The 25,984-nt window shown below is 35.0% G+C and overlaps 1 protein-coding gene across 2 annotated transcripts; it reads right to left on the bottom strand.

Moving 5' to 3' along the window:
* Positions 1 to 1,360: 1,360 nt before the first annotated feature.
* On the bottom strand, positions 1,361 to 25,485 carry LOC144440959 (WD repeat-containing protein 47-like). Of its 2 annotated transcripts, XM_078130431.1 has the most exons (9): positions 23,898 to 25,485; positions 16,390 to 16,665; positions 8,460 to 8,732; positions 6,203 to 6,348; positions 4,850 to 5,019; positions 3,837 to 4,004; positions 3,333 to 3,470; positions 2,746 to 2,964; positions 1,361 to 1,985 (listed from the first exon to the last, which is right to left on the bottom strand). In XM_078130431.1, exons 1-9 carry the CDS (start codon positions 25,110 to 25,112, stop codon positions 1,843 to 1,845), a joined length of 2,748 nt encoding a protein of 915 aa, XP_077986557.1. In that variant the 5' UTR covers positions 25,113 to 25,485; the 3' UTR covers positions 1,361 to 1,842. The 2 variants fall into 2 exon arrangements, with proteins under 2 accessions (XP_077986557.1, XP_077986558.1); XM_078130432.1 differs by lacking the exon at positions 8,460 to 8,732.
* Positions 25,486 to 25,984: the final 499 nt, after the last annotated feature.

The following is a 25,984-nucleotide window of genomic DNA, read 5'->3' as shown; positions in this document are numbered from 1 at the left end:
GTGGTGTCCTTTAGAGTTTTGATATGTCAAGACAGATACAAACTCAAACTATAATTATGGCATGTAGTTTGTTACATACATGGGTGGTGACAGTGTCTTGGTTATGTTCATAGATTCACCCAGTAATCAAGACAGTGTATTAACACTAACAAGTACTTAAAAATATTTGCTGGAAGTCTACACAAGTAAAACACTGTCTGGGTATTCCCTAGACTGACAGATCAGACATTGTTGGCGTGGTCTAATCTCCCTTTCCCCATCAGGGAAGGCTGATAAGCCCAGACCGATGATGTCATTACAGTCTAGGGTATTCCAATATCCTGAACCATTCTGAAAATCTACAGTTGTAGGACACTGTGATAAACTGAACTACTCTGGAAGTCTACACAGGTAAAACACTGTATGTGTCTTCATTTTAGGCTACCCCTTTCTACTATGAATGTAATCATATTAACATTCACTGATATCTTAAAATTCCACATGTCACTTTAATAGATTTAGTTTGTTTCTGTCTTAGCTTAGTGAAGATGATCTCACCACAGTAATAGCTCTATGATGATATATACATTTAACTAATTCAATTACAATCCTTACTTTCTACATCATGTGAAATAGTCTACTTTCTTCCAGAGAAATAACACGATTGAACCTGAAAGGTTCTTAAAATAGGTTTGAGGAGAACCGATCAATCTATTTTGTTATTCTATGTCATTTAACATGACCAGCCCAGAACATCAAACCAGTGAACAAAGTACACAGGTGTGGACAAAAGCTTCAGTTCTTGCTTTCACTAAATATTAATTGTGTGTAGTGTCTCAAAACTTGAAATGTCTACATTGATCATTCCATATTGTTATCTATTATGTATGTTACAACATGAAAGTATCAGTTATATTTCCATGGTTACAGGTAAGACTACTTTTATCAACTAGGTATACCACTAATACACTACAAACGTAACTGTGAAACGGTTTATTTCTTTACCTGTTTTATGTTTTACTTTTATGCGTACAACCATAATTTTTTTACAAAACAAAATACAACACCACCTTTCAGGTTATAATTCAAATATAAACACCCCACTGAACAATTCTAAAAACAAAATAAAATTATACTAAAAAATAAAAGTTCACTTTCTGAAAGACAGAATAATGTTCAATTGCCCAAGTTCTACCACAACCAGCTATATACATTATTACACTTAATGCATACATATACATATTATTATAATTAGTAATTAAATACATTAGCTTTATGTGCTACTTAAGTAATTCAAGTCAGACTTTTATTTTCTTTGAAAACAACACAATATACATTTACTATCATATCAGCATGGAACACTATAAGTAAGAAGACCGAGTTTACTAAACATCAAACTAACAACACTAATATTAAGACCCAGATTTGTTCTCGGAGGGTTGTCTGAAAAACCAAGGATGACAGTATATCTGGTGTCTTGGGCAAGCCCTTCACAGAACCTATGCAACCTATGGTTGCTTTTAAAGTTAGGAGAATTGCTTGTAGTCTGTAGTGGGCGCCCTCACACATCAAGTGAGGGCAGAACGACATGACCTATCTTACAGTCTAAATTGCTTGCTGGTCTATCAGCCAGACTACACTAACGGTTGATGTCACTTTATCTTTTAATACATTTGATTTTTGTACATTTAATAGTGGGTGCAAGTACACAGGTTTTGGGTCACACTTATATGAATTCTATTATAATTCCTACACATCTACTATGTCTATCATTTTCTACAATTGAATATTTTAAACAAATAGCTGCCATAATACATGTACATATACCAGTTGTGAATATACTGTGTGTGTTAGGTGTAGTGGTTAAGTAGATTTTGCCCACAATGTAGCCGTCTTATCAGCACTGGAGCTAAGGAACGTCAAATCCGTGGGATGCCAACGACACTGGATAACTTTATCTTTGTGTTCTGCTACCACAGTTGATTGTAATGGTTTTGTTAAATCACCTACAAATAGAGACACACAATATACATTATTAACGGTTTCGTTAAATCACCTACACATAAACCGACATAATACAAAATAAATCAATGGTTCGGGCATGTTACCAGTAATGCTAATCAAACACAAACAAGTATCTTCTTCCTCTTCATTTAATAAAATGAAATCACAAATCTAAAATACATGAACTAAAACAGTATTGGTAATTATCACTTCAATCTGATTAAAATCCTATGTAGATGTCGGCTAATCGTGTATTGCTATCTTACCATCGTTATTTAGCTTGAATTGACCTTCGTAGTAAAAACGTAAACATGTACTACGAAGGTCAATTCAAGCTAAATAACGATGGTAAGATAGCAATGCACGATTAGCCGACATCTACATCGGATTTTAATCAGATTGTTATCACTTGTAACTAGATTAGTCTAGAGCTTTAAAGGTCTTTCTTCACACCGTCTAGCTCAATGGGAAATCATGAACCCAAAGATGTTCATTCAAATGAGTAAACCCTGTAATGTCATTGTTTGTTGTTGGTGGTGGTCGTGGTGGTGGTGGTGGGTGATGGAGGAGGGGGATTTCCTGCTACCATTTACACCTACCTTTCGGATCAGTATCTGTTTGGTGGTAGCTAAGAGGAGGGGATAGGGAGGAAGAGTTCCTTGCTACCATTAACACCTATCTTTTGGATCAATATTTGTTTGGTGGGGGTTGTAGGAGGAGGGGATGGGGAGCGAGAGTTCTCTGCTACAATTTACAACCTACCTTTGAGATCAGTTTCTGTAATGGTAGAGTCATAGGATCCAGTCAGCAGACAGTAGGAATTAGGAGCAAATCTAGCTGACCTGGCTTCATCTTCATGTGGTGTGAATGTCTGAACAACTCGGGATCCTCGTATGTCATACAACATCACTGTACAATCCTCCTGTGCAGTTGCTAGGAGACGATCTGTTGGATCCACACAGATTGAGGTCACGGAACTTCCTGTTTGAACAAAATACATCAGAGTATTGACTATTGTTTCCTATTTTTGTGAAAAGATATCGAAACTATCAATAATGAACAGTCAAAGATATTACATGTACTTGTGTCTTACTTATATTTTCAACATAATTTATTACCAGCGGATGCAATGTAGCTGGTCGGAAGAATAGATGGGAAAATTGTTCTTGGCATGGAATAATTTATTATCAGCTTTCCTCATTATGACATACTAAGGGACAATTGCATGATGTCACAATAGATCAACAAACGGACTTCAATCATTTAAGAGGGAGGGGGTCTACCATCAATGTGATTGCTGAACTTCATTTTTGCAATACTTCTGCTTTTCTCTGTCAATATAAACTTACCATCTCCCCTGTCTGACCCTGGACTACCAATGATATTGACACACCGTGGTGTTCTCAAGTCCCAGAATCTGACTGTCTTGTCTTGGGCACCAGATGCTAACATACAATTAGCCCAGGTGAATAGAGATAATACATGACCTAAGATATCAACCAGACAGGTATACAGTTAATATGTAATAAGTTTCAGTGCATGCTACAACCACTGCTGCTGTAACACATTATCAACAAGGCATATACTGAGGTCTGTCATATGTTTTAATGCTGGAATTATGTTATCTGAATATTCATTTCTGCAGAAATAAGTTCCGCTAACATACTTTCTGTACATTCTGTATACATGTATTTCTATATTCAGGTATTGTGAAAGGTATCAACAATAGTTGCATTGATTGAATGCTGCAGGCCGATCCAATGAGTTACCTACTAAGTAGTGCCTCACTTCCCTTTCCTGGATGTAGATGTCTACCTGAATAGCCAGAGAGTGCATCGATGTAGGGGTCTTACCTGAATGGCCAGAGAGTGCATGGATGTTTTCACCACGGTTGCAGTCTGTCATGTAAACAGAGCAATCACCAGCACCTCCACTTAACAGCAACGGTACACTGCTTGGATCGGTAAGAAATGTTAGATCACGTACTGTACCATTGTGCATTGTCAACTCAGTGTCTGGTCCTGTAAACACAACAACACGATAAATAATATAATTATAAAGCTACATACGCCTTGACTTAGTCTAAATATTGTGATTATGAACTTATGAAATTATATAAATCTGCATAAAAGTTGCTGTGGAAGACACAAATAGATGATGTGGCCGAATTGACATTCTACACTAACTGTGTTTACCTTTATCACAGTACTATTCAAGTACTTTACAATAGTGACTACACATTCATAGTATATAGATCATTCTAAAAGTTGCTATGGAAGATACAAAATAGACCATGTGGTCTAATTGATTTTCTACACCAACTATATTTTAATGATACAATTTAAGTACTTTACAAGTTACTACACTTTCATATACTACTACACAGAGCTACAGACACACTATAAAATGTAAGATACACATTAACTCAAAATAGTGTTGTTGCATGTTGTAGATTACAAAAGTCAGCGCCCTCAACCGGGGATCATGATTTACACCTGTTATTGCAATACTAATGGATAAGATTGACCACTGATTAGCATGTACAGTGTCACATTGTTGGTATTTTAACACTTTTCAGTGAATAGATAGTAGTTGTCTGATAGTAAAAAGTTACTACTGAAATGAACGCATGGCGACTGATTCCAAACCAAGTTTTCACTCAAGATTTCAACTTGTCACTATACACCACCTACAGATAATATTGACCATTAATTAACAGACACAAAGTCTTTTTTTAAGTAACTGACCAATTATTAATAAATATACATTTGGTTACTTGATGAAAAAAAATTTCCCAGTTGCAGCTTTCAAAAGATCCCATGATCTAACTGCCTTTCTCGACCAACTATTAATTCATAGTACATACCATCAGCATTACATTTATTGACATCAAATCTCATTAATTTGACGGCTTTGTCATTGGATCCAGTAGCAATCAGATCCCCAGTAGGACTCCATGCTACACAGTAGATAGACCCTTTATGATGACGGTTACGTTTATACAGTATAGTGGGTTGCTTGATTTGCTGCTCAAATCTATGTCAGAGAGTACAAAACATAGCAGATGTTGTAGTGATTGGGCAAAAGTCAATGAAGAAGCAATGATAGCACCACATGAAATTGTCACCATATCATACTTAATATCAACTAACTTCAGTTATTTTCAAGAAATCTATTTGGGAGAAGGGTAGAGGAGAGAGTGCAAACCCAATGTCTAGTCATTGTCCAGTATTTTGATCCTGCAAGACATAGTGCATGTTACCTGTAGTACAAAACATAGCAGATGTTGTAGTGATTGGGCAAAATTCAATGAAGCAATGATATTGTCACCATATCATAATAATAATAATAAAAATAATAATAATAAAACAAATTTGTAATGCATCTGTTCTCCGAAGAGCTCCAGACACAGGCACAGAACTATTAACAAAAACGAGAGAGTCAGAGGATACAGAAAAACAATTTGAAAACATAGGAAGGATGCAGAGAGAAATGTGTAAGTAAGTGAGAGTTAAGATTGAAATACTTAAAATCCATTTGGGAGAGGGGTAGAGGAGAGAGTGGGAGAAGGGTAGAGGAGAGAGTGCAAACCCAAATATGAGCAATGAACTACAAGGAAGTCATCCTCCAGTATTTTGATGCTGTTAAAATAAAGTGTTTTATAATATGCAACTGCCAAAACTTGTGCAATCTTTGAGATCCCTGTGAATGCACAGATGTAGGTAACTCCACAAATACTTGTAGGCAGACAAATAAGGTTTCTTATATACCTTAAGTCACTTAGAGTTCCAGGAGGTTTAGATTTGTTTTTTTATGGCGTATAGGACTTTACTTGGGTGTGTGAGTACTGGCATCACTATCTCAGGCTTCTTGCTAAGTGATAACTGGGTGTGATAGGCGGATAGTAGAGGAGGGCTGGAGAGTAGAGGTGGGACTGGAGGATGGGGCAGTGACTGTATACATGTATGAATTGTGATCACATTAACTTTCACACTTTCTTCTAAATATTCACACTTCATTCCCATGGTGACAGACTTACCCAGCTATCCATTCATTCCAAGGGTTATGGACTTACCCAGCTATCCATTCATTCCAAGGGTTATGGACTTACCCAGCTATCCATTCATTCCAAGGGTTATGGACTTACCCAGCTATCCATTCATTCCCAGGGTTACAGACTTACCCAGCTATCCATTCATTCCCATGGTTACACACTTACCCTGCTATCTCTGGATAAGCACATATTCTTAATGTCTTAGAATTTGAACCAACAGCATACATGGATCCTGTAGGGTTAAATGCTACAGCACGGATAGCTTGTACATCTTCCAGTGTAGTCACAGGATAAAACTTACTACCATCTCCCTGGGAAAAGTATGGAGAAAACAATATCAAGTAAAACTGTGTAGCTTGTCTCTAAGGCACCAAGATACAAGATATCTTAGTTTCACTGCATTAATAGTATTGTATTACACAATAGATAGTGATGCAGGGCTCAAACGGCTTTATCTTGTGTACTGAACGAAAACTGAAGAAAGATCATTTTAATACAAAATACTACATATTTTGTTATATATATATATATGGTATATATATATATATGGTATATATATATATGGTATATATATATATGGTATATATATATATGGTATATATATATATATATATATATATATATATATATATATATATATATATATATATATATATATATATATATATATATATATATATATATATATATATATATATATATATATATATATATATATATTTTTTTTTTTTGGGGGGGGGGGGATTATAAGATCTTTATTATGTATAAAGATTATAGAAGAGCCACATCTGTTTTTGCATATGCTGTCCTAAAAATTACACTATTAACCTATAGTATTAAGCATGTGGGCAAATTATTTTTTTTTTTTACCAATACATATCAATATAATAAGGTGGCAATCAACATTTTTGTATCTCTGCTGATAACAATAAAACTGATATACTGATACCATGTTCTTGTAAAAATACACCTTTTCACTGGAACTGGCTTTATGCATTTATCATTGAGTTGAGTTGCATCATTTGCAAAATATTTAGCAGATCATTTAGATTCATTATAAGCATAATATGCATAACACAGATTTTGTGAGGAGAAAGTAAACTATGCAAACTTATTAGTACATAGTTATTGATTGTGTCAGCACAACATGCAGTAGTAGTAATGGCTTGAGAATGTGCTGCATACATGAAAATGACAGATACAATTTTAGAAGTATAGTAATTATACATGTACATCATGCAAATTCACAATTTGTCAGATATTTGCCATGCAATGTGAAAGCTATATATTGTAACATGCACCGATAATACTGCACTGCATGCAACATACATGCATTACGCATGTTTGAAATCCTCTCAAATAACTTTAATCATGAATGCTATGTATTGCTTCTATAAATAAGATTGTAACACACACAGACACACTGTCACACACATACACATACCACACACACACACACACTCACTCACACACACACACACACACACACACACACACACACACACACACACACACACACACACACACACACACACACGTGCGCACACGTGCATACGTGCACGCACACGCACACACACACATTTTTTTGGTCTAAATCACACTTCTTACTTGACTGAGTGTATACATGTATCTGTTCCTTTCTGGAACACTGGTCAATTTGTGTATCTTTGAAATAATTAAAAACAAAAACAAATATTATTCTGGTATCCATATTCATTGATAATCACTTGGGAAACTTCATGTCTATGAAAGATCTGAGGTTCACAGCACTAAAGGTACATGTAGGAGTATTTACTAAAGACAGTTGCTTTCAACAGATGCTGTGTCAAATTGTGTCAAGCATTACGGATGTATTGGTCTACACACTACTGTTGGTTTGAATCTGAAGATCCCTACAGATCTAAAGAGACCTTCAGATCCAAACCCAACAGATAGCCTCTGCACTATGGTCAAATTAGTCACACTAATAGTTGTCTGCATATTCATGAAGTAATTAGCCACCAATGCCATGGATGTGAGCTCTCACAAGTGTTTGTGATAATATTAGCATGACAGTCTATGCACAGGATTATGTGTATACTTTGTATGCCAAGTGAAAGTGCTCTTCTAGAAATCTACATTTTGTGTAATTGCATTATCTAGCGATACACATTGTGTATTTAGAAGTTCAAATAGCTACAGAGGATGAATAAGACAGAACACATGGCAGTCACAAACTAAAGAGACAAGATATACATGTAATATTCTAATATCATATACATTGAGTGCAAGAGACTACAGAGTACAAATATTACATCGACTATTAACAGGCACATGCTATACATTCAATACAGAGAGTTGATTTCATAAACACAATAAAGAACATTAAATAGACATACATAGAGAGAGGAAGAAAGATGATTGACAGCTAGCAGACACTAACCATAGACATAGACTGAGCCTGAGATTTCCCATCATGCCTAGCATCTGAATGTGGTGGTAAGCCACCAGGTAATGGGGTTGTTCTATGGTGGATGTACGTATCATGGTCTTGACTGGCTCTAGGTGGCGCACTGTAAGTCATGTTTAGACCTCGAATGGCGCTGCCAGTTTTGGCTTGCTCACTGAAGGATGTTTGGAGTTTGTGAATGGGACCAATTGGACGTGAATGTTGACGAGGACTGGGTGCAATGCTAGCCTGTGGTGGTGGTGGTGACTGTTGTATATAGAAGTGAAAGATAAATAATGGGTTTTGGAAAGACAGTACTGTGAAGTTACCAGTGACAGCAAATAGATCTTGCAAATAAAGTGTGCCCTCTAGTGGTAATGTAGGATACATTAATATAATCACATGTATCAAGACGCAATGAAAATGAAAAATTGTATTTTTTTGTCATTTATGGAGTCAGATACAAATACTGTTTTGGAACGTACAATGTCAAGGCCTTTCACTACATTTGTATTTCAGTATAAGAACTGAATTACAGTCGCATGACAATTCAAAATGCACTATTCAGATATTAATGATTCAAATTTATAATTCTAAACTTTAACAATACAATTGAGTTATTCATATGTTTGCCTCAATGTCAAGTAAGAACTATGGCAATAACTGATATCACTGACCTAGGATGTAAAAGTAGCTGGTAAAATGTGAAAAATAGGTGTCAATCTAGGAACAAGGACTGTGTGGTGAGGCATTCTGGGAAACAACACAGCGAGGAGCCTGCATCTCACTAGATAGTGACAGCATTGTTTAGGCACAGGTTAAAGTTCAAGAACACCTGACTTTGTTTCCCAGGATGCCTCATCTTAGTGCATAGCAGGCCTAAGCTACATTTGCTAATTTCTAAGAGGTTGTACATTACAGGGGTGATGTAAATGACTTTTTCAGAGTCCTCTCTGCATAACACAATATATGTACAGTAAGAGGTTGCATATTACAGGGTTGATGTAAATAACTTTTCACTGCATAACACAATATATGTACAGTAAGAGGTTGCATATTACAGTGTTGATGTAAATAACTTTTCAGAATCCTCTGAGCATAACACAATACAGTTACAGTCTTGAATTTGTTCCACTTTAACTGATACTTATTTTAAAGTTTTATTCAGAGTTGATATCAATCTTTTCATAGAAAGAAAGTACACTGAAAATGGATGATATGGGCGATCTATCCTTTTTATATTTATGACAAAATTAACTAAAAACACAACAAGTCAAAAATTGCTTTTCTGCCCTGAAGATTGTCCGACAAATTATTATCTGTCTAAAAGTGAGATTTGTTGGACAAGTACAAGTTGGGAGAAAGAGGTTAATTCATGAACCAATCATGTTTATCTGCCTGGTTTACGAGTTGTATATCATTAATACCTTCCTCACATAACATAACACACGCCCTTTCTGTCAGACATCACTGAGATAAACCGGTATGTATAAATTACACTGTCTGGAAAACAGCTGTACCATCCACAATGTATCATCATTGCTTATGCTAAACAGGTATACAAATACAAGTTGGCAATATCACAACCACATTACATGGTACATGATCATTATCGTGAACATACATGTAATATTAATAGTATGCCTGCAACTTTCACACGGACTTTGACAAAAGACATCAAATCAAAGAACTGTTAGTTTTTATAAAACTTACTTATCCACTCATGCCAGCACTCTATCATAGCTGTATTTAGTGAAAACAAATTTGAACTTTTCACCTTGACAATTGCAGAGATGAATGTTTACAAATGACTGCTTTTTCATCAAGGTTTATCAAATAAGAGCTATCTTTGCAACATAGATACATAACATAAACAGACAAAATTTACCCAGTATTGCACTTTGGAATTATCATAACAATTACACTGTATTAAGAAATGAAATAGTAACAGCTATTTTAGTTATGACTTAGTACTGCTGAGTAGCTACACTGTAGTGATGGCAGAGCTTTAGAGCAGAATCAACATTCTGGCTTCGGTTAGGATGAGAAATGTAACAGCATTTATAGCGGAACCCTATCTCCCCTATACACAGGTTTATGGTAGTCTATGAGAAATGTAGCATTTGTTAGTTTGGAAAATTAGAACTATCAAATGAGATAACCTTACTGTTACAAGTGATAGACACAATATATACAGATGTGTTGTATTCCTATCTTTATCAAAGCATCTACACTGTGTATATGCCTTACTTTTAACATTATCAATTAGTCTATTTCAATAAAGTTACTTTTTAAATGACATTGGTACTCATCCAAATATCGTATAGAAATTGACCAACTAAATTCATCACTTGGTAGATGGAATACAATGTGTAGATTACAATGGTTTAATATATAAATACACAATCAGTTCAACTAGTTAACAACATTGAGCTTTTGACCTGTCCTGGTCAACAATCACTGATGTTAAGAACTGAGGTACTGAGTGTGTTCATGATCCTACAAGTTTATTTAGATAATAAAGCAACCTTGTACATTGTATGTAAAAATTTCATATAAATCACACTATCTGAATATGAACCTTGTATTTGTGACTTGTGTAGAGAGATATCTGTCAATAGGGAACTTGCAATCCAGACTCAGCATGCTCAGATGCAAAGGACTATGGGATTATCTGTGGTTATCGTAATACCTAATCTGGAGCTACTCATAAAATTAACCTTCCACAATGGTCAGGGTGACCATGAATTGATTATATGTGGTTACAAACAATGTATCAACATTGTTTACAATACTAATTGATTAGTATTTATTATCACATTTCCCATGATGCAACATTCAACATGGTGGGTTTGCAAGTTCCCTATTCTCCGCTATAGTTGGCTTTGTCTTTCTGCTATGGTTAAAAATCCTGTTTTCGTGGGTTTTTTTTTTAAATTCCTTTTTGTTGTTTAAGCTAAGGGTTGTATTGACCATTGTTGCATTCTTTTTTAATGAAATAAAATTTCATACCAATAATACCAATAATATAATAATACATGATTTAGTGCCAGATGGCAACCTGATATCATACCCTTTTGTCATTTCCTGCATTACAGAAAAATGACTGTACATTAAAATTTCAGACTTGCCAAAGGGTTACAAGTTTGAACAAACACGTAGTTAGGAGGTGTACATGTATGTTGAAAAAAGGATTCTGTGTCTGCTCATTTTTTTCCCCTTTCAGTTCAACTGCAAAATTGGAACAAGTTAAAATTACTTTCTCTGGAGAAATGATCAAAATATATTTTTAACAGACACAACTACAAAATTTAATGTAGCTGAAACATGAATACAAAGATAGGCATTGTGTTATGTATCTCCAAAACGACAGATCTCGCTTTTAAAAGTTAATAACTTTCTCTGTTTAGCAAACAGCTTTATTGAAATATTACATACTGTGTACATGACTTCGGTGTGACTAATTGTCCTTATATTAAGGTCTTCTTTATCATTCTTTATCGACATCCCTGACAGCTAACCTTTCACATAATACTGAATCAATACTATCTCATCATTTGGACACGCAGTACAGATACCAAGGTCAAAGGTCATATGGGTATTGTAAGGTCAAAGGTCAGCTACATTTCTCTACTACTACTACTACTATTCCTGCTACAAGAAATCAGACAAAGATTTCAGTTAGGACATATCATTATGTTTCATTTCCTTTTCAATATTGTTTTGTTTTGTCATCTGTTTTCACCCGAGTGACTAAAAGTGATTTTCCATTTATACACTATGGACAATAAAGTTATTTCTATTCTATTCTATTCTATTCTATTCTATTCTATTCTATTCTAACACATTATCACGACTTTGCATTCAATGTTGAACAGTTCACTCGGGCTCTATACTATGCTTATCTTACAAACAAAAGAAATTGTACATGTACATACAAGTTTTTGAAAGTCTATTACACAAAACTGCCATTCACAAAATTACAATTTAACTGTCACTCACAAAAATTGCAGTTTATGACAACATAGAATAATTTCTCAGCGCTATCTATTTTTACAAAGATTACCCTTTGAACTGTCTAAATTTCATTGGTTTGTGTTTTCTGATATCAGTGTTCTACTGTTGCAGTTGTATCTTCAGCCACATGTACCAAGGACAAATGTCATGTGACTAAGATTAGATTGACCTGAGATGACCCCAGAGTAGCCAGACTACATAATGACCTGCTCTTGGCCATTGTGATAGAGTACAATATTAGTGTATGGTACTCCACATTTAATAGACTAGTCAGTATTTACAAGACATTGTAAAATCTACTGTATAGGGTTTATGGTAGTCTAGACAAGATATTTCACTGTACACAGGGTGTTATGACAGTCTGAAATTATAGGAAGATTGAGTAACATCTGCTATATGGGGGTGATATGGTTGCCCTGATCAGAAAACAATGTAAAATCTGGTGATAGGGTAGTTTAGATCGGAGTCAAACAGATATGTGTGGAAGTTTTACTGACTTGTTTGTACAACAATTGACTGAAAAGTACATTTTGGGCATACAGACTTCCTTTACAAACTCCATACAACAGATGGGATATACATGTAACTACTTTTTTGGAAAATGTGGAATATTCTAGAACGTACGTGGAAATAATTCAAATGTGTTATAACTGTCAATGGAGAATTACCAAAAGTACATAAATAAATTGTTAGCCTAAAGACAAGGATACCTGATTTGACATACTGGCTTGACAGTATATCTATTTTCAAGCAAGCTAGCCAAGTCTTTGCTAATAAATTGTTAGAATGAATAAAGTTGGTGGTTGTTTTTTGTTAATTATCTATTCATATCTGCATAGCTGATAAATATATCTAATGGCAAATTATCCATTCATTCAATTTCCACAAATCATCAATTATTCAACATATAATATTTTAACAATATTTGCTGTCACACTGGAATTTGTGGGTGCATGGTAAAACAGTACTATGACAAACCTCATGATGTGTGAGAGTTCAAGTGTAATGTACTCGGGGTATTTGTATGAGTGCTTGCGGTGTTCTCAGTGGTAGTACACTTTCACAAGTTACACTCATGAAAGTGCAGCAGAAAACAAGTTGCAAGCGCGAGTGCAAATACCCCAGAGTACCCACACTGGCACTGTTATTACGGTATTACATATGTTTATCCGAAACAACAAATTTCCGTAGAATTGACACTGTGATCACGCACTTCCATGTAGAACGAACAATTGTGTCCTCATTTCCATATAATTTGCATGCAGTTATGCAATAAAGTTTGTGGTATTGCACTGCAGTGCACTGGTATGCATGCACACTAGTGTAAGTAATATCTGGTACACATGTAATAATAGCTTGAACTATTGTAAATCTATAATTTTCTCAAAACAGAGTTCTGCCTAGAACCCTTTTTTTTGGAAAATACAAAAATAATTTGTGATCACTTTCAGTGTCACTGCTCTAATAGGCACTTGAAAATCCATTCATGTTTTTATTTCTGTGGCGTTGTCTCTTTCATGTTGTGTAGATGTGTTGTCCACCGAACTGAATTGCCCATTTGGGATAAATAAAGTTACTGAATTGAATTGAATGCACTCCTCTCCTAGAGGTGTTTTTTTTTCCAAAATCAAGACACTAAATGCCTCTTGAAGGCTGACAATTACTGAACTGATTTACGATGTGATGGTCATTTTATCAAGAGGCCCTCAATATTTAGGTACATAAGAAAATAACTGGGACTCTTCCTTTTGTACCTCTATCTTTCTAACAGGAAAATAATTGGGCTATTAAACTTATTTTCTACAAATTTGGAAATTATGCATATTGACTTGCGGGTATACAATATGACTGAATGTTTGGGATTAGGGTTAGCAAGGGTCAGGTTAACCGTTTATTGTCAGATGGGCAGCCTAATAGATTCTATGCCAATCTTTTCCCATCTATTTCTCTCAAAGCAAATATTATAATGAAGTCTCATTTCCAGGTATCTTTTACTCTTGAACACAATGTTGAATAGAAATACTTTTGCAGCAAAAGTTGAAGACATTTTACAAGAATGGCCATAAATCTGAGAGGAGCCATTGCTATCAATAGACAGTTTTATATATAGTACAATGTACATGTACACACATATTGATGTGTGTAATTAAATGACCCACTGTGTGACATAACATGACCCCTGCCTTTGATACAATACATGTATACTGATATCTCCTTGCATTGATATTTCAGTAGACAGCCCATTGCACAATAGATAGAATTTTAGCAGGCAAACTCAATAATGGTTGTCTTTCAAACAGTTTCTAGCCTTCTAACTCCCATTTAAGTTAGTATACCCAGACTTTTAGCCTGTACTGCCTTGGCCTAGAGACTTATCTTGGTGTTACTACATGTACCTCATGAAGCTCTGTACACCAAGACGTTCTTGGGATAACTAAGACCAGGACAAGAGTCTGGGGTAATACAGCCTGGTCCTACACAGTCACTTGTGGGCTAATATTCTAGTTAAAGGATTGTACTAGTACAACACAATTGCATTATTAGATATTTATAAATATTCTAATAATACAAACATTGGAGTTTGCACATATAAATGACAAAATACTAACGACAGTATTTTGAGAAAATTCCTAAATTCCTGTTTTGTACAAGGACCATGAATAAAATATTAGCCCACAAGCGACTGTGGTCCTACAGGACTGCTTAAGCAAAAATATTCCACCATCAAAATTAAAGAATGATATGTCATCATAATCTATCATCCATCTGCCTCGCATCGTGCAATATAAGATAGATGGGTGAAAGGAAGCAGATTTGAATTGTTGCTAGGCAACTCAATTCTCTTCCCTTTCCCGTAGTAACATATACACTTATTACTGTCATGTCTGGGAAATAGAGTCTAGAAGAATATAGTAGAGGGTTATTGATTGAATGAGATAGAAAAAATACACACCACTATGGTTCATTCTTTCATGCAAGCTCCATTTTGCTTTACAATTTGATCATCCTTATGACTCATACTTGGCAAATCAGTTTATTTTCATGTTAGAATTCCTAAGGAAAAGGGTCTTAGTCAATATCATCACACTATCATAGCGTGCTACAAAATAGTGATGTATGTACAAGTAGATTCTACAGGACTGTTCAAGTCTCTGCCTATGTTCATATTGGGTGTGTCTTCACAAATTCAATATTTAGAAAATGAAATTTCTATTCATAAAGTCAAAAACATTCTTCGAAGCAAATCCTAAATATTTGCTGACATCTTGTCTGCATTGTCAGAGGTGTACTACAATGGATTCACCTCCAAGAGTTTTTTGACTAGATGTGAGTAGAAATTTGATTACTAAGTATGAACCCTGTGTCCATGAACATTCATTCTCACAAATTCAGTATTGTTATAAAAAGCAGCACAGGTTATTGAGAAGATTTATCAAATATCAACAACTATGATATTTCTCATATAATGGTAAAGTATGCAATTAGACATGGCTAATACAGATCTAAATATTACCATTTTACCGTTATATAATTTGAGTAAAACTTCACCAAAAATCTCACTGAGGTGCAATTTCTAATCCTAAGTTCTAGCAATGTTTATTGATTCCTAATGACAACTACCTTCAGTACAAGTCATGTGATAGAAATGCTATACCTCACTTTCTGATATTTCATCGTAATTTGTCACTGATTCCTAGATTATGCTAATTTGTATGATTTCAGCCTAAAAAATTGAAATGAGCCAAAAAAAATTAGTGAAAAACAAGAGTTTTGGTCAAAACAATTTTAGTAGAAAAGAACTCAATATTAGGTGTTATTAACTAAATGCAATTTCAGAGTTTCTGTGTTCAGATAATGAAACACCCAAATACAAGTTGATGATAATAACGTATAATAAATATCTTACCTGTGAATGTGAGACAGGAAAGCCTGGTGTCATCTGTGAAGAAGGGGCAGAGGTTATACTGCTACCATGGTGACTAGGTTGACCAACACTACTAGTACTACTACTGGATGACGGTGTATTCATTAACTGTTGCTGTAGAAGTTCTCTCTCTCTTTCTCTCTGTTGAAGTTGATGCTGTAGTCGTTCTCTATCCTGCTGGTGTTGTTGGTACATCTGTGTTGACTCTCGCGTTTCTATTGCCCCTGTCTGGTTGAACTTTGGTGACTGAGGGGGTCCCTGGACATATTAAGAAATATATAAACAAAGTGATAAGTAGGTACAAATAATGTAGTATGAAAACAGTCCAACGACAGGTGTCATCTAAGTGGTTTTGTCCCATTTTGGAAGTGATTTCCTGGCTACCCTGTTCTTAAAAAAAAAAAAAATCTATCTATAGTGCATGCATACTTGCTTGTATATTGTTATTTTCTTCTTTCTTCCATTCTGATCATTTCATCACAGAAATCCTACACTTTCAGTAATGTTAGGCTTTAACTTTTAAAAGGTTACTCCTGAAATGTCAGCTTTTTATAACTTGGTTAGATCATGGACATTTATCTCAACAAGTTTTTATTAGATAATGTGTGTTTGATTAAGTACTTAGTAGGTATAATCTACATAAGTTCCTGACACATTTTAGGTTCTGTACCAAAATAACTGTTTTTTTCAAGGACAGTAACCATGTACACTCTACCTTTATTAAAGTTAGTTTTCTTGTCTTTTTTGGGTTCCTCACCACAATTATGTCCAAATATGATGGAAAACTATGTGTATGCCAGTTTTACAAGATTTTTCTCCCTGTTACCAGAGTTCCTAAACCTTACAAAAACCCAGTCATATATGATTTCATTATTTGGACTGGTCTGGCACTTTGTAACATTTAAGTTTTCCCTATGGTCAGTTACCGGAATTCTGAACATTTTGGACAACCATGTTTGCTTGATATCTCTTGAGAGTAAGCTGTCTCAGCCAACTGAAGTGCCACTAATGTATGTAGCATTTCTCAAGATGCATCAATACATGGTACTTTCCTATCCCCTACTACGTGATGACTTGCATGAAAACCCATTTCATATCACATTGACCTTTCATTAACAAAAAATGTCTGTTATCAGAAGGTTCATTTGTCCACACGAATACACTATCTAAATGTACATGTCAAACATTTATTTGTCTCTTTGTCATTTTATCGCATGCATTTGATATGAGGAATTTCCTCACACCAATTTACAAATGGGTCTACCTGTCATTCTTTGAATAATGGTGAAGGTAACTATGTTAGTAATGCAATGTTTCTTGGTTTTTATCAGATATCTGAAGTTACACTTGTAGAGTAAATGTATCTGCATACAATTTAGTTTGATACCCCAAGATTTCTTGCAAACCACTACAATACATTATATATCAACAAGTTCTATTAACTTGTTCAACTTCAGCAATGGCAAAGAGGTTCATCATATTACAATCACTAGATTATTTTAAAATTTTGGTAATGATATTAACAGACATTCAGGGTCATCTAAGGTCACATCATACTATGCTACCAAGAATGGTATGTTATCGTTGTAATTGTATTATCATCTCCTCTACCCGTGAGTATGTTGACTAAAATCTATTGCTATCAGTTCTGGAATTGTTTCAACATGTTGACAACCTTTCACCCACAGACCTTTGACTGTATGTATCACTTTTTCACTAAACCAAGCCAAAAAAGTGTATGATTTTATGACTTACCAGTCCAAGCTGTTTAAAAAGTGTAGTATTACATGATCTAGCTGGACAGTGGTTCCATTTTATCAATGTTTTCTTAGATAAACTTGCTTACCCTTAATCCAGTCAGCCCAGTTGTATAAATGGGGACCTGGTAGGATTGAGGCCCAAGGGATAGCAGTTGCTATGTGACTATATGCATTACAGAGGCTGCAACGGATTACATGCTTCCCAAGGAGTTGAGGAAGTATACATTGTTGTTGTGGCATTATAGGTCCATGCCAGGTGTTATAATTACAAAGCAATGTGGGCACACAGTGAAAAAGCTGTGCATTAGTGCTCACTAAAAATTCACATTATCATACATGTTATGTAGGACAAGTTGAGAATAACAAATACAGAACAATTGCTCTTTGACAGGGCTACATGTAACTCAGCACTGCCATAGGGTCATCAAGGTATGTAACACCCAGCTGGCTAACTGTTAAGTGGTCAACAATTGGAAAAGTTAATACATACACCAGTACAATAAACTGGCTAAGGGTTAGGATCAGGCCAAGGCTGTGTTTACATGATGATGTTTTCAAATAAAAATGCTAAAAATCAGTAATATCAGTTTTTATGTGTTCACACAATAGGATGACAAGTGTTTTTGACCGTCTGTCTACAAGGAACCACCAACAATGGAACAATTTGAAAACGATGCTGCTGCAAATGCATAAACACAACAATGTGGTTTAATGGTGTGCGTTAGTACGTCATCGATGGAGGCATTCCTGAGGTCAAATGTGTGTGTTTTCAAAGTGTTGAGTTTTCAGCTCTTTACACACACAAAGCAGCCATGGTGTATAATTTTTAATGTGTTAGGAGAAAAATATGCTTTGATTTGTGAGAATTCAACTATTTTGATGTAGTATTTAAAGATTTTGGTATGATATCATTCTCTCACATTGGCTCTACATAATGGAAGTCTTTTACATCATTCTGTCATTCTCTCACGACCCGACCTATCTCTTTAAAAATTAATCTCAGCCTTCTTCAATTGCCTAGTATCCAGTGTCTGTGAATCCACTTTTCCTGCTACCATACAGTAATTTTATTTATTTCTGTTTATTTCTGTGCCTAGGCACTCTATAAATCTTTTTTATTAGTACACGTAGTATTCAGTCCAAATCTACTTTTCCTAAAATAGTAACAACATTATGATTTAGTCACAAAATCAAGATTTTTTTTGTACTTAGTAAATTACTCTAATTATATGAACATATGCTATATTCCTAACTATTTATATAATTCCTACCACTTCTAAAACTATCATCATATTGTAGATATTTTATTATTCTTTCAGGTAATCTACTTAAGTGCCATAAAAATGCTATATACTTGAAAAGTTAATATATTTATACACAGTCTGGTAATCTAAGGTGTCAATGTTTGTCAGGGATTGAAAGAGACTTGTCCATCAGTACAATCAGTATTAGGACTATTAACATTTTTGGCACTCCAACCAACACAAGTCATTAGAAATGCCCACATTTAGCAACCCCTGATGTTATCTGGGTCTTTATCAGTGCCTTGATAACATTGGGTATTTATCATTCACTTATAAACTAGTGATGAAACAACCAAAGAATTGAGGTCAGTAATGTTTTCAAAACTTTTTTTGAAAGTTCTGTGACAGTAAAAAAAACCCACCCCACTTTGCTTCGTTCAGACAGAAAATGTCTTTATATTAAGATGAGATGCCTTATGTCTTTTAAATTGATACAGGTCAATAGGTCAGGGATCCATTACCTGATGAGGTAAATTATGTGCTAATGCACAAGCTTCGTGGACAACCTCACCTAGACTAAAGATAAGTGTTTCCCAGGCTGCCAGTAAAATGGATGCATCTGAGGCTATGTTCAAACTATATGTATTTGGCACTTTTCACAGTGGCCTACACCAAACTAAAAGGTAAATGAACACTGAATTGATAATGGCACAAATAATACAATCACTTACCCACATAATATAATATGCATGTGTGTGTGTGTGTGTGTATGTGTGTGTGCATTTTATGTATGTATTATGTATGTATGTACTAGGTATATGAACATATGTACGCATGCATGCATGTTTACTTGATAATATGCAAGTGTTTACATGCTACACTACATGTAGTTTGATCAAATGAATATCTGTGTGTGTGTGTGTGTGTGTGTGTGTGTGTGTGTGTGTGTGTGTGTGAGTGTGTGTGTGTAACTCTATGAAATATTATATACATGTTCACATGTATATTATCAGAGATAATTTCTTCTATTTATAATGAAGTTTCCCTATGAGATCCTATTGAAGGCATTGTTCATATCTTGATATCAGATGAATAAATATTTGATAATCTCCAAAGATATCCATTCGTTCAACTTATAGATAAACACAGAACCAAAATGTCCAACATGGGTACTAATGTTAATACTTGAAATAAAAACAAATATTTGGCTGCTTTGATAAATATTGATTCATTGATACATTATTATATCTATATTTATATATGTGTATCTTGTATCTACATCTAATTAGGTGTTTACATGTAAGCTATAATGTCATCTGAATTCAGTAAAGTGCCATGTACATTTTACATATAATTTTAGTGTTAGGCTGTTATACATGAACATCATCATGTAACAATGGTTACAAATACGATAAAAAACATGACATGACAGGCGTACAAATTGTACAATGTATATGTGTAATCAGTGTATAATTTCATGAAGGGAAAAAAGTAGATGTTTCCCCTTGTTTCTCAGTCATAAATATTGATGAGATTAATGAATACATGTATTAATGGTTGCCAGCCACTGGTTTGAGGCCAGGGAGATCTTCAAGACAATATTTGAGGTACACATCACATTACACATGGATATTAGGGGTACCCCATTGCAGAACGTGTACAATAGATAGCATGCTCCCCAGGGACTGGGCGATAAGGCAGGTATACTGGGTCATTGTGCCAATATAGGTCTATGCCAGGACAATAATTGTACAACACCTGTGATCATAATATTCATCATGGAAGGTGCTTTATTATGTATCATATTATTATTTATTACATATTTTACACATTAATTTATTCATAACATTCAAATGCCTACTTGCACTTGCAAGCTATATGATGTGTGAGTAATCTTTTCTATTCAGCTCAAAAACATTTTAGAGTACAATTTGTGTGTGTGTGTGTGTGTGTGTGTGTGTGTGTGTCTGTGTGTGTGTCTGTGTGTGATATACATGTAGTCCTAATCTATCCTATACATGACAAATAGTATAAATATACATGTACTAGTATAACATACCATATCTTGTACATTATATATTCCCATTACTGAAATATTATGGTCCCATATCCAAATCTTTTTTGATGTCACTTTAGCATAGATACATGTACATGTAATTTAGCCATTTGATTTAGGAATGATGAGTCACAAAGTATTCTGTCTGTACGGAGCTAATATACATGAAAATAGACATAATTGAACTATAGGATTTGATCTATCTGAAAGCAATATTAGTTGTTATTACCATAGCATAACTGTCCTCATTCCAAGTATAATTGATTAAATAAATTAAACCATATTTTTAACATTTTAGCTGTTATCATTTTAAAATATTTAAATTGGGTATAGTCCTATTTTTCAATTAACATACTTATGAATAAACATGAGTTGTGTGATATCAACATTACACATCAAGTGTACTGACCTGTTACATTATGTGTGACTAATGTTTTGCATATTTGACATGTTACAAATATGATTTGCTGTCAACATATGTTTGGTAAATTAATATTGTGAGGTATTAATATCATGTTGTGTTCACACTGACTGGATGTATGACTAGAGTGTTGTGTACTAAGACTTGTAACAGTTATTTAGCTGTTCAGTATCTGTATATATTTTAACACTAGAATCCTAAAATTGAGAATTTCTTCAAATGATGTATTTTTAAATAAAAAAACCTGTTTATCCTGTTTCAAATTCTGTTTCAGACAGAGTAACAATACTACAGCACCAAGCCTTCTTGTAATTTCTAAGCACCCATCTAGTCTTTATATCAATGACAATCCAAACACACCACTTCACATATGCCAAAATTCAAATCGATATCGAAGTAGACACAAGACACACTCTTGGCTACTGAAGGTGTTACTGGTCTCTCAACCACCTTATAAAAATATTCTGCAAAGATCACTGCTGGTATCATCCATTTTCTTTATGTAGTCTCCATATTTGATTGTGATGGTTTAGTTAGATACACATATTGTATTTCTAGAATGACTTGCATGTGTTTATATGTACGAAAAATGCTTGAAAACAGTTTACTATCAATGACTTTTCACTACCCATACCAGGTCATTTAAAAGAATATTTCAGATTGTTTCCTTTCATTTCTGTAAGTCTGTTGTTTTAATACTTGAAATATAATTTTCAGTGTTATTTCTATGTTTAGTCTACATAATTATGCATGTACATCATGTATGCGCATATATTAGTATGTCTGACAGAAGCTTTCCTTTCAATGGTTGGTTTAGAAATATGTACATTATGTACAAATGTATATCTTTACTACTATAAACTTATAGCGGCTAGCTTAGTATGAACTCAAGTTGATTTGAATCAAAGGCCTGGGTTCTAATCTCAGGTTCTCCCATTAATTAATGCTCAGCTATCTACATTTGTATCTTATCAGTGGGAGCCATGGGGTTATTTTTTTTCTAGCACTATACCAACTACTTTTCTAGCCAAACAAATTGCTTCTCAGACCTAAATTTTTATCCAAATCCAAACTGGGTCTTTACAACTAACAGAAGGAAAACTGTTGTATTCAGAAAGGGCCAGTTTTACATGTATGAAAGCTGTGCTGCTCAATGTTTACAAACCACAGGACGAGACTAGGCCAAAATTCCAGTCTAGTTAGTGATATACTGGGTACAGTAATTGAAGATTTAAAGTTCAAACTTACAGTTCAAAGTATACTTACTAGGTCTTATAATCTACATGTACAGTTGCAACTAAAGCCATACTCTGAATATTTTAACCCAGATTATTAAACCCAAATGGACACATGATCTAGTGTAATTCACAATCCAGAAAACAAATTTTGGATGTGAATTTCTAATCAAATGCTTAGAAGTTCACTGACTGTAACGGGAAATTTTATATAGTGTTTTCATTTAGACAATGCCCATTGCACTTCACGATAACAAAAGTTTAGCTTTTCATGTACGAGACAAATACATGTAAGAATATATCATGCCTTGGCGATATTGATGTTTCTGAGAATGTATATATTCATGTCCTCAGCTACCCATACATGTATGTACGATTTATACATATATCATACATACAAATCAAATGTACATAGAAACATGTGAAAGTAGTAATCTTTACAAACAAAGACCTGTTTATGTGTACATTTTACATATTTTTTTTTCATGAGATTTTAGGATTTATCATATTTTAGCTGTTGTCATGACCACTGCTCACCACAATAGTAATAATTTTAATATGTACTTAAGTTGCAACTTTTGATATTTTGTGGCAATACTGTCTCTCATATCTGATGAACATAACCAAAATAGCTATGAAATTTTTATTTCATATGCAGGAGGAGAATGGGCACTCCATAAGTTCTTCAGGGAGAATGCAAAATTCTTACCCTACCACTGCCACATTTTGACTGTGATATGCTGTGAGTGTACAAAACAAATACCATACATGTACCTGTACCTGTGCTGGCTGTGGACTTGCTGGTTTCTGTTTGGGTTTGGGTGATGCTGGGCCAGGGGCCCTGCTAGAACTTCTGCGGATGACACCATCTTCAACATCTTCAGCTACACCTGGCATAGTGAGACCAGGACTTCTGTTCATTGGTGACATATGAAAGTTGGCGAAAGATTTGGAGAGTGCATCACCTTGTGGAATCCTTTCTGAGTCTGACTGTCGCCTTTGGAGAAAGCCTTCAACTGACGGTGACAATGACTGCGTAAATACACGTGATCCACTTGACCATGGACGTCCGCGGTACAGAGTTGGAGTTGATGGGGAGGGCGAGGGGTAACCACCTCCACGTTGTTTCACAGGAGTTGGGGTTAGTGGGGTCATAATTTGCTCTGACCAAGATGCCTTGGGTTTGTCTAACTTCTCCATGTTCACATCCAAAGTCTTTTGCTCAAATGCACATGTGAAAGTATCTGATGGGATGCTTTGTAACCATGACAACAGGCTCAAATCTGCATCATCACAAGGGGAGCCATACAGTAAGCCTCGGATCACAAAACTTACCCCACTTGAGTCTTTAGATGTAGCTTTTTGCTGGCAAAACTCAACACAAGACTCATACAAAAGTCCTTTGATCATCAACTGCACAAGTCTATCATTACTAGCTGTAAACTCTGATTCTATCATATTTTTATCAGCAGGTAGAAATTTACCAATAAGCGGTAGTACATCTTTGAAACACTGCACACGAGCATTGCTTGGATTCCAGTTCTTATAATCAGCATGGTCAGTAAGTCTTGGTAATGTCAGCAACAAGCACAGACTATTATAATCTTCCTTCGATGGACAATATGGTTCAAGATCACGCAAACATCCAACCACTTCGTCAATCGAAAACTCAACTTGCAAGTTGCCCGGATCTTCTGATTTCATACAAACCATTTCCAAAAACTTGTGTTTCATGATCACGTACCGAAAGTTCCTTGAATCAAAACTTTCGATGCTTTCCAACGGCTGAACGAACTCCATGACATCGTCCCACTGTCCATCCAAAATGAGACTTCTGAGAAACAGCAAATCGTCCGAATACAACCCGTTCACTGATCCAGTCTCTCTCTCGACACCACGCATCGACAGGTACAATTCTCTCGAATGTAAAAATTCAAGCACAAGCTTGATTATTTCCCTTTCCTTGAGATTAATTTTTGTAGCCGTCATCTTTCCAGTTAGTTTAAACTTCCTTAAGTATTTGGGTTGTTCACTAAAAGCTGTAATAAGACGACCTAGTCGACCTCCTCACCTGGTTGAAGTTCGATGAATGCGACGAGTCAAATCAGATCATGTCTTGATCTGTATGTTGTTGACATTCAATTGACAGTAAATATGTTCATGCACACACACCGATGGCGCTGTCATGCAAAACTCATACCGCACACGCCCTTCCAGATAAACTAAAACTGATGTCTGCACGTTTGTTCAACGATCAAGTAGGTGCTACCTTCATCAGATATAGCATTTGAAGTATTCTTCGTTGAGATTTTCCTGCCCCGAGGAAATTTGGCACGTATCCTGCTCGATTACCTCATCGCACTTTACGCCGCCATGTTGGAGAGCGACTTGCGCATGCTTGAATGTATCTCAAGCCAACGAATGGGCTTCGGCTTTCTTCGGACAGCGAAACCGAATTCCGAAGTAATGGTATACTTTTATGCCTTTGTTCAATACTCGACTCTATGACAATTTAAAAACTGACGTAATGTAAATTACTAATGCCATATAATGGCTTACTGAGGTTATGTGGGCAACGATGTTAGTACCCATGTGATATGTAACATAATAAATATCATGCATGATATAAAGCCCTGTGTCGCACTTGTTGTTTGGTCAGGATAAAATTGAATGAATGAATGAATGAATGAATGAATGAATGAATGAATGAATGAATGAATGAATGAATGAATGAATGAATGAATGAATGAATGAATGAATGAATGAATGAATGAATGAATGAATGAATGAATGAATGAATGACAATCTGTCTGTCTGACAATGCAATCAGAGTTTCTTAGCCTACATCATCATGACATGAT

The sequence above is a fragment of the Glandiceps talaboti genome, chromosome 10 (assembly GCF_964340395.1).
Source record: "Glandiceps talaboti chromosome 10, keGlaTala1.1, whole genome shotgun sequence".
NCBI lineage: Eukaryota > Metazoa > Hemichordata > Enteropneusta > Spengelidae > Glandiceps > Glandiceps talaboti.
The sequence above is the reverse complement of the archived record's forward strand: the minus strand, read 5'-3'. Positions and strand labels throughout refer to the sequence as shown.